Source organism: Meriones unguiculatus, chromosome 11, assembly GCF_030254825.1.
Source record: "Meriones unguiculatus strain TT.TT164.6M chromosome 11, Bangor_MerUng_6.1, whole genome shotgun sequence".
Taxonomy (NCBI): Eukaryota; Metazoa; Chordata; class Mammalia; order Rodentia; family Muridae; genus Meriones; species Meriones unguiculatus.
Window position 1 is genome coordinate 90277327 of NC_083359.1, and position 15108 is coordinate 90292434.

Here is a 15108-nt window from a genome sequence, read left to right on the forward strand (position 1 = left end):
CGCCATAGCTCTCAGTCAAGTCCTGGTACTGGCCTCGCACACACAGGCACCTGAAGGTTAGAACTTGCATCCGGCATCTCTGCGCACAGAAAGGATCAAGGTGCTCCATGGCCTGTGGATTCCCAGTCTCCTGGGCAGCACATCAATTTGGGGAGCACCAGATTTAGCATTGCACTAGGCTACTACTTTTCAGACCACTGCAGCTTGAAATCCCCACTATGACTCATCTCCAGAATTACCTTCCTCTGAGCCTTTAATTAAACTCTCAGCCAGGCATTTCCAATTGATTTTATTTCAGAGCAAGCTTTTTTTTTTCCCCCTCCCTGCAACACAAAAGAAAAACAGGAGGAAAGGGGGGAGGAAGACCAGAGGAGTTATAAATCGTTAATCAGCATTAATGTAACCTAGCCGGGGGAAGATGCCTGTGTGCAGTCAAAAGAAAACAAAAAGCAAACAAGCAAGAAAACAAAACAAAACCCTGGGGACTATGGCTGATGTGGGAAACAAATTAGAAGGTTTTTCTCTCCAGATAAAGATGATTTTGAAATTAAATTAATGTCAGATACGTTCAAGTTCATCATGAGACAGGAAACAAATTCTGCAAGTTTGAGCTTGCTTGGTTTTCCCATTGATTCACGCTATGAGGTTCTGCCGGGAAGGAATGCAATCATGGTTAAAGATGTTTTCCAGGAACTCTCAAGAGAGCAGTGTAGCAACTCTGAGGTTTTGTTTGTGTGTGTGTGTGTGTGTGTGTGTGTGTTTGTTTTGGGTTTTTTTTTTGTTTTTTTTTTTTTTTTTGCTTGTTTGTTTTGTTTTGTGAAGATGCCAAGGTACTCAGTGTGGCTGGAACCTGATCATTTACCAACTTTAAACAATCACTGCTGATGAGCATGAATGCAATAATACTCATCCTTTTCCTGCATGATCATAAATGGATAATCTGGTCAGTTGGACTTTCCAGTGTCCCCTTCTTGAGCCTATATGCTAAACCAGGAATGAAGCACACTGTTTCTCCTCTCTTGCCTTCACGAGGCAAACGAGGAAAATTGTACCTGATATTCTGATATTAGCTATCAGCTCTGAGAGAGGGAATGTGCATGCATGCATGAGCACACACACAGTGAGTATCGTATATGTCAAGATGCCCATGTAATCCGGGGCAACCTTAAACTTCTCATCTACCTGCCTCTGCCTATAAATGGTAGGAGTGTAGGCTTTTGCCACCATACCCATTTTATATGATTCTGAGGGTCAAACCCAGGGCTGAGATTCATTCCCAGCCTGAGAACATGAACTTTTTAAATAGGTGGTGTTATAAATAGCATTTTTAAAAGATCACACCACACACAAAAAAAAGGATCCCACTGAACAAATGATACAGGTAAAATATTTTTAGGGTTTTGTTTCACTCTTTTTTTTTTTAATAAGCATTCCTTATGGAAAAATGCACTCAGAAATGGATAGCCAAGGATAATTTGGACCAACCTAAGTTAATAAAATTGCTGGCCCCCTCTTTACATAGAAATGTTTTTGAAGAGCCCTTTCTCTAGCATTAACTCTTGCACCCATGCCAAATATGTCACAATCTAGGGGCAGCATGGTGGTCCCATGTCATCCTCCTTCCATCACATGGAGTTCTTTCTGCCCTAAAAGGCCAATCAGACGAATGTTAACGATTTGTGAGAAATGAAAAAGGTCTTCCAAATCTACCTCTGCTTCCCCTGGGGAATCTCTTGCGATCACACTAGTGGGAACTGGGACTTTCTTTGCAGTGTGTGCTCCTTTCTGGAAACCCCAATGGAAGACTTCAATAGGCTAGAAGCATCTTAAAAGCAAGCACTAAGGCTATGGTGTTTGCATGTTTATTATGTGCTACCTGATATAGCAAACATAATCAATTTCTAAATTAGCAAGAAATGAATGAATGAATGACTACTTTAAAATGTCCATCTCCTTTGTTCTAGTTACCCTTTAATAGGTGACTATTGCTTTTGCATGGAAAATTACAAACCAGTATCTTTCTGCTCTTAAAAAAAAAAGACAGATGAAGCAAAAGAGAAAAAGACAAAGAAGGAGAAATGGAGGAAAAGGGTGAAAAGGAGGAAGCCCAAATTCTAAAGGACCAACAAAACAATAAAAACCCCAAACACGAGAGCTTACACTAGTTTCTATGTAAGTGTTGGGGGGATGTAGTGTTGTGTCAAGGCCAACACTGAGAATGGTTCTCCTTATGGCCACAAATGGAGAGGCATGTGGAGGCCAAGAGGCAGAACACTCTCTTCATATTGGATGGAGTGCTTGACCTTGTATCTCTGACGGTAGTGCTACATATTCGCCAGCAGAGGGCAGTCACAAGTGCTGCATTCATTTCCCAATCAACTCCTAATAATATATATTTTTTATTCCAAATAATATGATATGGATAGTCTTACTTCCAGAGTTAGAATATTTGGGGAATAATTCATGATTTGAACAATAACCTATATAATTTTGACCCTTTCATTTGGTGCTTATTGGAATGAAACATGGCCTAAACCTGGTTGAAAACAATGACTATGCAGTGAGTGATAAAGCTAACTTTTCGGAAGCAGAATTATATTCCAAATGCTGTGCTCAGTGATTCACACGTGTCAGCACATTTAATCATCATGAAAGTATGAGGACTTAACCATTTCATCAGCCCCAACTTCCAAGCCAGGAGAACTTGCCATCGGATAATTTAAGGAACTGGAAGAGCCTGGCATCAAAGGGAGATGTGTCTTACTCACTGCGTTATATAAGTCACTCCTCCCCAGTAGAACATTCCCCATTTCTATCACAACGCTTTCTTCAGCCTGAGCTCTGCTTGGTAAACAGGGCTCTGGAGCGGTGTTCACTTACCAGGAAGTTTCTAGAGAAAGAGCAAAAGCAAAAAGAAACACAATAAGAAGATGGCACAGAATTAATTGTTTCTGAGTCAGTTTCAATACCATGTTTTGGGCTAATAGTATTAGTATTTGGATATTGGTGGGTTTTTTTAAGTTACAAGACTGGCCTTTCTTGACTCTCATTTGCACAATTGTTCATCTTATCCTTGTACGTCACTGCTGTGCTATCTATGCATAAGTTAAAAAGGTATGTTTGCAATATCAAAATCCTGTCTGGTGACAATGTGAACCCATAATAGCTCTTTAAGGCTTTGCTTATGATTGGCACTGACTTAGAGACAAATGTTAACAGATTGGTAAGAAACAAAATAGAGATAATTTTAGTTCATGTAGACAAATACTATTGAGGATTTGCTAGGTTGCCAAGCAACTGTGCCAGGCACAAAGATTAAAAGGCATTTAAGACTTGACTTCTACCTTGAAAGGGTTCTTCTATACAGCTTAGAAAACAGGCACAAATCAATAACCATAATGCAATATGATAAACTCTATCTTAAATGTGCATGTGGAGTGCCACGGTGAAAAGGGAAGGGCGGTCTGGGGTTTCCCAGCACACCGCTGGTCCCATGAATTAGCATTTAAGATTAGGATTTTAGGGCTGGCAAGATGGCTCATCAGTTAAACACACTTTCAACATAAGCCCAAACCAGAGTTCCACACCTAGAAAGCACAGCAAGCCTGATGCCTATGGCTCACATCTGTAATACTGGCACTCCTACGATGAGATGGGTGGTAGCAACAGGAGGGGCACCTGTAATCTCTCAGAGAATTTAGATTAGAGCACTCAGAGTAGCAGAAATGGAGGGCCTTGCCTAATCAAAGTGGTAGAGAGAGCCAACGCCCAAAAGGTATTCTCTAACCTAGACAGATGCATCTTGGCACATTTGAACACACACGTACACTCAGACACCCACACATCACACAGATGCATATATACACAATTAGATAGTTAGAATCTAAATGGATAGATAGATAGATAGATAGATAGTTTATATAATTTTGTGGTCTGTTTAAAGTATGGAATCATGATGAAAATCTGCTTCAAAGACTGGTTTTAAAAAGGGAGTGAAAACCGTCACATCACGTTCTATGATGGTAGACTGTTCAGAATTCTGACCATATCTGCTCACTAAGATGCCGAAGTTAAGGACTATTACGTCTCTAGTCCAGCTGTTGGAAATCAATCTCCTTGATGAAGGTCGCTACAAATAGGACACTAAACCAGCTACAGTAGGTCAGTGAGCGAAGACTTTCAGAACAAGCAAGCAAACGTAGTCTAATTTTATGATTGGAAATGTCTCTCAAAGACATCTAGCTTCACTCTATTATTTTCTAGAAAGGGGACAGAGATCCGGCAGTAAAAATAAAAGCAAAATTGTTCAATGTAATGCATCTAGTTGACGGCCAGAGCCAGAGCCCTCGGGAGACTGATAGAAAGCTCGGTCAGTGATTACACTTGGGGGTTCTGGAGACAGACTGCTTGGGTTTGATGGCAAACTGACGGGGATGTATTAAGACATTTAAACTCCTGCCATTCAGTTTCCTCCTCTGTAAAATGGGAATAAAGCTATATGACCTGCCATATAGAAATAGAAAATAAGAATTTAACTATTAAGGTTAGAATGAGATAATAGGACTTAATTGGTGTCTTTAAACAGGTCTTTAAACCAGCTTTATGTTCTTTATGTTGCAACGGGAATGAAAGAAGCAAATGAGGTTCTTTGCCTTTGTCTTTTTCTCTGACGCAGAGAGAAATCACTATTTTAGATTTGTGTGTTCACGTGTCGTTCTTGCTCCCTGACATCTATCCTTTCAGGGCCAAGGAGATCAAGTTTAAGTTGGGGACACTTCTTCAGAAGCCAGACTCTGCCGTTGACCTTGTCATTCCATATAATGAGAAGCCGGAGAAGCCTGCCAAGACCCACAAGTGAGTCATGAATATGGATTCCGTCGTTTTCCTCCAGATGAAGGCTGCATTTTAAGTGTGTAATGCTGTCATTCATCCATAGAATCACCCCTTTCAATTATTCACTGAAGATTATTTGACTCCTCAGAGAGCTGGTTCATAAATTCTATACTTTTTAATACTTCCATGTCTAGATCATAACATTAAATAGTTACAGAATTAAAAGAAATAGAGCCTTGCCTCATCTTTGGAAAGATGAAGTATACTTTATCTTTATTAATTGAGTGGCACTAGCCACTCAATTAATGCCTGTAAGGTCAAGACATCTGATAATTTATTGGCTTGGGTCAAGTAATCCTGATCCAATTAATTATGAGCCCTGCACACTCACTGTAAAGTAATAGGCAAGGTCTCATCCTTGGGAGGAAAATGTGAGCAAGTTCATGCTGATGAAGTGGCAGACAATTTAGGACTCAATAAGTTCTTCTTGAATGTACTGGGTTCCCTTCAAAGTCCACAGAAGAGAAGAACTGTTACCTCCGGGAAGAATGAAGGCTTGCCTGGCTGTTACCACTTAATTCACACCAAGCACTGTTTTTCCAACTCCTAAGAAAAACATATTCCTGGTAGTGGTTTTACAGTCCTCCATCTCTCAGCTTCAGCTGTGTACACTAACCCCCAACCGGAGCATAAGCATGGCAGGAAAATATGACTCCTAAGAATCAAGAGTCTGTGCCCGTGAATCCAGCTACTTTAACTCAGTACCGTCATCCATACTATCATCACTGCCCATTATCTATCATTAGCTCCCTAGACCTTTACTGTCCAGACAGACTCCCACGATCGTTCCTAAAAGCTTCAAGATCACAGACGTGTGGGAAAAGTACAGGAGTCCCTTTTAACTTCCATTTCTCTTTTCTAATTTAATATTTGTATAAATTGGCCAACCTATCCTTTGTCCAAATGACCTTCAACTTAATATAGTTGATTGGCTAGGAGATACAGAACTGGGCTATTCTGTTTTAAAGTCATTTTCCATCATCCTAAGTGGATATTTCCATTTCCCTCCTTTTATTACTTCAAAGTGTTCACAAACCGGAAGTGAGACGTAATTGGATTTTCAACTTTTAAAAAGGAGAAGCTAATTCACTGTGAAGCAGCAGGCTGCCCATCCTAGTAGAGAGCAAGAACCATATTGCATAGCCAGCAGGTCAAAAGGTTTGTTTTGCAGCAAACAATGTGGTCATTATTGATCTGTTGGGATTAACATTTAAAATGCAGAGCTCTATTTCCTGCCTTGATTGTCTGCTCTAGAGTGCCACACAGACACTTGAACTAGTCAGCTCTTAGGGATTTAGGAGAGAAAGGGTTGGAGGAAACCTGGGGCTGAAATATGTTGGTTTACTTACTCTTCTTGGCCTTTCATTCCCTCTGTTTCTTCTCCACCAAACATTACTTGATTCTGGGAAAGACCACAACTCTCCCCATCCCTAGGGGATGCTTGTGTGAGACTTCTGTTTTCAACAGTGAAACTGAAGGAGGGCTCCTTGCAAACATGCATGTTCTTTTCCACCTCTTCACTTCGGGTGGATTTCTCTGCTTTTAGCCTTCAGGGAATGGCCTTGCTCTTCATGAGCTCAGCCAAACTCATTTCTTCACTTACACATTTTCTGTATTTTTTTTAAACCCATACTCTTTTGAGGAGAAAATAGACCTCTTGATTGAAGGTATATATTTTTAGCTTCTCTAATCTTCTTTGGGCAATTGCTTTGAAGAAGTACTTTCTATTTTTTAATATATCTTAACCTCTCATCTGATTAAAAAAAATGAGTCCCTGGAAAAAAATAGAAAGTAAGCTGTCTGTATTTTTATACCAAATCCCAACTTCTTTTATCATTTTGGTTTTCAAAAATTAGTCCAGTATCTTCTTCCATTAGGAAAAAACCAAGTATTTTTATTTTATGTTGGAAAAAAAAGTTCTGTCCTTCATCATTTTGGCTCTTACACCTTTCTTTTTGCTTTCCTTGGCTTGCTTGCAGACTTTCGTTTCCTTTATAAATCATGCTTCCTTGGTGAAGGTTTTGTTTCGAAGGCTGCGTGTCTAACTTATCTGCAGAGTTGACCTGTTTTGCCATAGCTTCCTCTTCAGCATAACTCTCTTCCTTAACTCATGGTCCTGTGTTCCCCCTTTCCTTTCCTACTCTCTCCACCCTCTGCATTTCCAAAGGCTCTGTTTCAGGTCATCAGAATGAATAATAATCAAAATTTGTAAGCCACATACATTGAGTTTGTAGTAACATTATGGTTTGTAATACACTGAATTACAAAATGTCCTGGGCAGGTACTCTTTCAGTTGAGTTTTTCTTTTTTCATTCTAAATGTTCCTCCTTGACATCTGTTATCAATTTTTCACTGAATGTGTTGATATTACTGTGTTTACTACTCTAAAACCCCAGAATGGCCTCCACAAATAACTAGCCTAAACCCTGGCTGATGACGAACAGTCACAGCAATTTTTCCTGTGTGCTTGTACATCTGGTTAACGACAGAGTGAGCCTTGATAGGAAATATGCACAATTTTATTGACACAAAGAAGTGGCATTTCAAAAGTCTACAGCCTATTCCTGTACCAAGGGTCCAATTGGCCATGGGGTAAGGACTCCATAAATGGGCATTGACTAGAGCCTGTTTGTGATCTCTGGGACAAGAAGGAAGAATAACACAGGCCCTCATAAATGACACCAACAGTAAAGGTCACAAACAAACCCAAGGTTTGTTTTCCTTGTCAAAAGCAGAAACATGGGAAAGCATGATCAAGGACAATTAAGTATGTACCAAACACTGACTAGATTACCAACCAAACCAAAACCAAAAGGAAACCAAACCTACAAAATCCAGCCATTGGTGCTAAGCCAAGTTAAATTTTTTTTTCCCAATGCTGCAGATACTATTGGCCAGTATTGCCATCAGGTGTAGAAATGGCTCATTGGTCTGTTCATTCAAATCTAAGTATTAAGTCATCTGTGGCTTTCAACAAGGCTATCTGGGTAAACTGAGCCAGACTTTGTTTGCCTTTTTATTTGGCAGCTGTTTGCTAAAAGGTGTCCTATGTATTCTGCTCATCACCCCTCAAGTCCATAAATGTGGACAGGATTCTTATCCAACTGCTAACAGTGAAATAGAAACTGTAGATGGGTTACAGATGTGAAGGAAAATCTTGCCATGTTTTGATGTCCATGCGCAGGTCAAAAAGTGGACACACATCTTTGGTCTTGGCAGCCAACCTCACTTATTACTTCAGACTGATGCTGAGGGCAAAGGAAAGAATGGAAAGTTGCCTAGGGATAGCACACAGTCTGCGCAAGTGTTGTGTGCACTATTGCCATTTGAAAGGCCCTTTAAGCAAAGGGCAGTTAACAGCGGAAAAAACTCTTGTTTTCCAAACCGATGTGGTCACTTCCTGAACCAGGTGGCATTTGCACTGGGCATTAGAAAACACATAGTTAATCACTCCTGCAAATGTTTATCTTGTCTTTCATCTGAGGTACCTTCCTTCCCGTCCCTCACACCCACACAGGGAGGGGAGGCTCTGTGCTCACCGTCTGTGGTCAACAGTGACCTTGCAGACCAGGATACTCATTGGCCATTTAGATCTATCTTGTTTCCAAAGAAGTCTCACTTAATGAGGGCTAGCAAATTCTCAGAATCGGGACAGGATGAACCTGTTACCTCCTAGACTAGTAATCAGAACACCGAGCTACATGCCGGGGGGGGGGGGGCTGTGTCCTGCTCAACTACATCCTTAAATCAATCTGGACTAATTCCACCCCCAAGCAAGCTTGGCACATGTCCTTTTGAGGAGTTTAATCTTGGCCGTGATGTGCTGCTGCTGTTGACCATTACTTGCCTTTATAATGAGACCTTTTGGGACAAATTACATCTGGTAACATGTTTAAGTCAGGGGCACCTGCTCATGGCATTGTTTCTTCCTGTGTACCTTTATGCTAACCAAAAAGAAAAGAAAAAAAAAAAAAAACAAGGGCAGAAAAAAAGCTATTTTGTTTTATGAGAATATTTATACGATCAAAAGGCTCAGGGAGTGACCCGGTCTGCCCTTTGCTCTGAGTTAATTTCTATTGTTCCGCTGTATAACATGCTCTTGGATTGAATACCTGGGCTTGATGACAGTCTGCTACGTGTAAAGTATCAAACTCACTGTGAATGAGTACATGCAAAATAATACATGCATAGGAACAGTGCTTGGTATGAAGTAGCCAGTGGGAGCTATTCGCCATATGAAAACATGTCCTTTAGTCATTATCAGTGAAATGAGTGAAGAAGATACAGGCTCATACTTCTACGCCATTTCTCCTCTCTGTTTCCTTATAGTAGCAGGTGAAAAGTGAAGAGAGAAGGTAGTCCGCTTGTTAGAAATACATTTGTAAGAAATTAGTATGTTTTTGATCTGGTATTTACATGTCCAGCTAGGAAAAGATAATCCACCTAAGTTTGTTTCACAAGATTTATTTCCCTGTTTGGTTTGTTGTTGTTGTTGTTAAGTTTGGCTTTCAAAGAGAGAATTCATAAATTAAAAAATAAAATCAGGACTTAATTGACCCATGCCCTACAAAGTGAAGTCAGGGGGTGGTCACAACACTTGAGCTAAAAAAACTGTCTTGGATTCCTTGCAGAGATAAAAAGGATGCATATGCCTGAAACATAAAATATAGATTAAAAATTGTTGCAATAACATCAGTTGCTAATGTCAACGATTTAAATGCCCAGAGACAGAGACATTATTTTATAAAAACCAGAGACAAGAATATTCCCAAGTTGTCTGGAACAATTACTAAACAACCTGAGACCTTGGAAAAAACACTTCATCATCTTCATCTCATAAGTATCTTGTCAGCCTGTTTTAATTAGACGATAAAGACCAAATGTGGTAATCTAAGGGCTGAAGCACTATGAACCCGGGAAGATCAAATCAGCTGTTTTCCCTCAAGACTACAGCAGCTCACCTTTTTGCATTCTGATGAAAGAGGAGAATTGGTGGTTACAACAAAGTACAGCTGTGGAGTTTCAGTGGCTGCAAATATTAAAGTAAAAGTAGTTAATTGTATTACTATCATTATTGTTATTATTACCATTATATCTTGTCTGTTAACTTTCTTTGGAGTCAATGTCTCCAGCATTTATGTTCAATACTCTGACTCAGGAGACACTGACTGCTTTTCTTCTTAGAAAAAAAAAATAATAAACCTTCACTCTACTTTAACTAGGAAGGAAAAATAAATAAATAAATAAATAAATAAATAAACAAATAAATGTAGATCTTTTTTTTCTATCATACTTCCACTATGGGACAAAGTCAAGCTGACTGTCTTCTATTAGCCTTAGTGAGATGACTTTGACATTGGGGTATAGAACCAAATACAAACATTTGCTGATTAAGTTGGTGACCAATGGGTGGCATTGGGAAACACAGAGAATTCATTTACCCTCTGTGGAGGGACAGTAGGATTTCATTAACCTATATTTGAAATAAAGATAATCTTTGGATTCACTCTTATGGAATACACAAGACTATTAGACAGAGCCTCGGGGCAAATAGACTCTACTTCCCCCAAAACCTTGTCTCATCAGATTGTTCAGAAAGCAATTAAGAATGCACCGCACATATCACCAAAACATCTAATCAGAACCAACCATGAGAACATAGACCATCCATCCCTACCCAAGGGCCAATCACCAGTTGTGTCATTTCCACCTAAGAAAACCAGAGTCAAGTACTTTTTGTGCCTGTTGTTAACTTCCTTCTTACACTGTCACCCTTCTCTGTCCCCCTGTTGGTTTAGGCCCTCGCTGGAAGAGGCCCTGCAGTGGCGCCATTCCCTGGACAAGCTTCTCCAGAGCAACTGTAAGTTCATGTGCTTCTCATGAGGGTCAGGCTTGGGACATACGAAGCACCTTTGTTCTGCTCATGTCCTTCTCCAATTTGTGGTCCGAACAAAAAGGAAGAGCAGCCTGGAGTTGTGCCCTTGGCTAGATGGGAAAGTCACTGTGGGAGAACATGAGGCCAGATGTTTGAGGCTCTGTTCATGCCTGTCCTTGTTTCCTTGTTTTAAGCCACATCACATACCTTGCTGGTTGAGACAGGATCTTCTGCAGTCCAGACTGGCCCTCAAGCTCTGAGCATGAACTTGAACTCCTGATCTTCCTGCCTCCATCTCTGAAGGGCTGGGATTGCAAGCGGGCATCACCCTCCCTGATTCTGTATGCATCTTCATGATCTTTCCCGCTTTGCCTCTTACTTAGATTGAGAAAAGCTAGAGGTAGCGTTGAAACGTCTCTGAGCAAGCCACAGACATGCTAGCTCAGACTGCTATCAGCTGCTCTTGGGAAATGAAGAGATTTCTATCTCCAACACTTGACTGACCCTCCCCACACCCTGCTTCCTCTTCTGTTAGCTTTACTTTGTAGAGATCCATTTGAGACACAACAAAGACACACACTCTTTCCAAGCTGAAACTAATACAAGTATTACTTACCTTTCCCCTACTTCATGCTGCTTAGACCTGCTATCGGTGTTTTATTGTTTTCCTTCTGGGACATGTTATATGTTCATTGGTGGTCAGGTTTAGTCTTTTTCTTCAGGGAAATTTCAAAAGAAAAAAGTGCATGGTCTGAGAGAAATTAATATCTGTTGGCAGATTCACTCTAAATTTGTGACCAACTTACAATGTCCTATTTATCTCTTCATCGGCACCACAAGAATGGAATATGAAACATTGTTAGATGCTTAGAAAAAAATAAGGATTTAAAATGAGTGCTTAGTAGAGCCATTAGGAGTAATGAGGACAGAATGGATGAAAATGGCTGCAGGGTAGAAAGGTATATAAATATTTTAAAACAGAATTTTATGCTTATTTTATGTGTGTGTTGCTTTAATATACTTATGCGCACAACATTTACGCCAGGTGCTGGTGGAGGCCAGAATAGGGCCTCAGATCCCCTGCAGCTGGAGTTACAGAAGGATGTGAGCTGCCTTGTATGTGCTGGGAAACAAACTCAGGTCTTCTGCAAGAGTAACTGGTGTTCTTAACTGCTGTGCCATCTCTCTAGACCTTACGTGAACATTTTCGCAGTTTGTTTATAATGGAGTAACTTCTGCTTACAAGCATTAACCCCAGCTTCTAAGTTTTAAAGCTGAGACCTACAGCCTCTAACTTGAAACGTTTTGAATCACATTCACTTCTTATTCTCTTATTAGCTTTTTAAAAGCCCTAATCTAATGATAGTACCATGCCCTGACATAGGCAAGGTGTTCAGTGAATATTTTTGAATGAATAAGTACCTTAATTGAGTTTGCTTCTTGGGACCTAGAAATTCCATGAATGTAGAACAGCCATGTTGAACAAAAAGTGCTTGTGTTATCTATTGATTTATTGTTTTATTCCAGTAATTTGGGGGCCAATAGCATTTTGACATAGCATGTTGATAAGTTATGAGTGTTAAGGAGACTAGGTAAGGATATTTGCTGTTGTTATAAGAAATAAGAGTTAGCAAAACTATGTTTACTGAATCCTTAAGGGGGAAGATAAATATCAATTCTTTTCACTCACACTGATTCTTAGGCCCACACACTCATATATTTTGATTTTAAGGGGACAAAGGACTATTAGAATAAGAAAGCAATGGGTGGAGGCTAAGCCAGCAGAATAACATTGTTCAGGGGTCAAAGTCTTTCCAATTGCAAACAGATATTGTTCTAGTGTGAGCTTGAGGTCTGAGGATTTCACAGGAATATTTTCTACTTCTCAGAGGAGAAATTATGCTTGTATCTATGCATTTTCTCATATATATATATATGTATATATAATTTTCTCAAAGCAATACATGGAAAACCATTCAAATAGCTATTTTAGCCAAACTTTTCCTTAAACATGATACCTTTTCACTCAAACTAGCTCCATCAACAAAGGGTTTAAGGTATGAGTATGAAAGATCCAACAGAAACAAAGGAACTATGGCTTATAAGGGGGATGAAGCTATGAGTAAGATTGTCTGTTAAGACTGTCTGTCTGTCTGTCTATTCTCCATTATATTTCCATCGCTGTCTCTCCTCTCTGATAGTCTCTTTGAGTCTTCTTTCTTTATGTCTCTCTCAACCATTCTGTCTCTGCTCATTATATCTCCAGGCATTCTAAGGTAGAAACATAGGGAGGACAGGTAGGCCCAGACAATTCTATGCCAGCATCCAGACACAACAGCACCATCAGCCTGGAGAAGCAATATGTGACTGGTTACCTGCATGTCTGCCATGATGCATCATGGATAAATGTTAATCAAGCTCTGGCTATTCGATACCTCTTATGGGATATTCTATTTAGAATCTGATGAAACTAGTAATCTGTAATTGGAAATAACCGATACTAGCTGTGACTGATGCAAAACAAGTAGGAAAGGCAGATACATTTTAAAAAGCATACCACTCCAAGCATAATGATCCCTTTCTGCATGCTTGACTTGAGAAATGTAAGCCATTTAAAAATGAGCTTGGTGGCTTGTCCTTGTAATTCAAGAGCTTGAGAGGCTGGTACAAGAGGATTGCTGTTAGTTTAAGACTAGCTTGGGTCCTACGGTGAGCTCTGAATCCATATGAAATATAGAATAACATGTTCTCTTAAAAAACAAAACAAAACAAAACAAAACTTGGACGGTAGGGGTAACATTTTTGATGATTCAGAAGAAGTTTTGAACTCTTTGTATTGAGATAGGCCATTGCCTCTCAGAGTTGATACAGTTACTGCAGCAGTCACTAAATCAAAAGTTTCTTTAGTAGAAAAAGACCCTATACAAACTGCTGTTTACTATCAGGGATCTACTTACTCAAATTCATTTTTAAATTATGTTATGTATTAGTAATATGTCTATACGTGCTTGTATGTATATGTGCTTGTGTGCTCATGTGTGTGTGTGTGTGTACATGTCCATGTGTGGGGAGATCAAAGGGAAACATTTAGGAATTGGTTCCCTCTTTCCTTTTCTTCTCTCTCTTTTTTTTTTTTTTGTTTTTTTTTTTTAGCATTAGTTCACAAAACCTTTTATTTGATGTATTACATTGTTTGACTATTTCTGTAGTTATTGTGACAGAGCTTCATGCAGCCCAGGCTAGCTTTCACCTTATATATCCAGGAATGATTTTTTTAATTTTAATTTTTTATTAATTACACTTTATTCACTTTGTTTCCCCCCATAAACCCCTCCCTCTTCCCCTTCCACTCCCACCCTCCCTCCCTCTTCTCCATGCATGCTCCTCCCCAAGTCCTCTGATAATGGAGGTCTTCCTCTCCTTTCTTCTGATCCTAGTCTATCAGGCCTCATCAGTAATGGCTGCATTGTCTTCCTCTGTGGCCTAGTAAGGCTGCTCCCCCCTCAGGGAGTGATGATCAAAGAGCAGGCCAATCAGTTTCTGTCAGAGACAGTCCCTGTTCCCATTACTATGGAACCCACTTGGACACTGAAATGCCATGGGCTACCTCTGTGCAGGGGTTCTAGGTTATCTCCATCAATGGCCCTTGGTTGGAGTATCAGTCTCAGAAAAGACCTCTGTTCCCAGACCTTTTGGTTTTGTTGCTCTCCTTGTGGAGCTCCTGTCCTCTCCAGGTCTTACTATTTCCCACTTCCTTCATAAGATTCCCTGCACTCTGCCCAAATGTTGGCCATAAGTCTCGGCATCTGCTTTGATACCCTGCAGGGTAGAGCCTTTCAGAGGCCCTCTGTGGCAGGCTGTTGTCCTGTTCCCTGTTTTCTCCTTCTTCTGATGTCCATCCTCTTTGCCTTTCTGAATGGGGATTGAGCATTTTAGCTGGCATCCTCTGTCTTGATTAGTTTCTTTAGGTGTACAGATTTTAGTAGGTTTATCCTATATTATATGTCTACTATCCACTTATGAGTGAGTATATACCCTTTGTGTCTTTTTGCTTCTGGGATACCTCACTCAGTATGATCTTTTCCAGTTCCCACCACTTACCTGCAAATTTCATGATTTCCTTGCTTTTTATTGCTGAGTAATATTCCATTGTGTAAATGTGCCATAATTTTGTATCCATTCCTCAACTGAGGGACATCTGGGTTGTTTCCAGCTTCTGGCTATTACAAATGAAGCTGCTACAAACATGGTTGAGCAGATGTCCTTATTGTGTACTTGAGCCTCTTTTGGGTATATGCCTAGGAGTGGTATAGCTGGATCTTGAGGAAGCGCTATTCCTA

General features: G+C 40.0%; 1 protein-coding gene across 1 annotated transcript in view; it reads left to right on the forward strand.

Moving 5' to 3' along the window:
- The window catches only part of Rgs5 (regulator of G protein signaling 5), a 44164-nt gene that overhangs the window by 17420 nt on the left and 11636 nt on the right, over window positions 1-15108 (forward strand). Inside the window, exons 2-3 of the mRNA XM_021640622.2 lie at window positions 4744-4854; window positions 10692-10753. Coding sequence (XP_021496297.1) covers window positions 4744-4854; window positions 10692-10753 — 173 coding nt within the window. The remainder of the gene's footprint in view (window positions 1-4743; window positions 4855-10691; window positions 10754-15108) is intronic.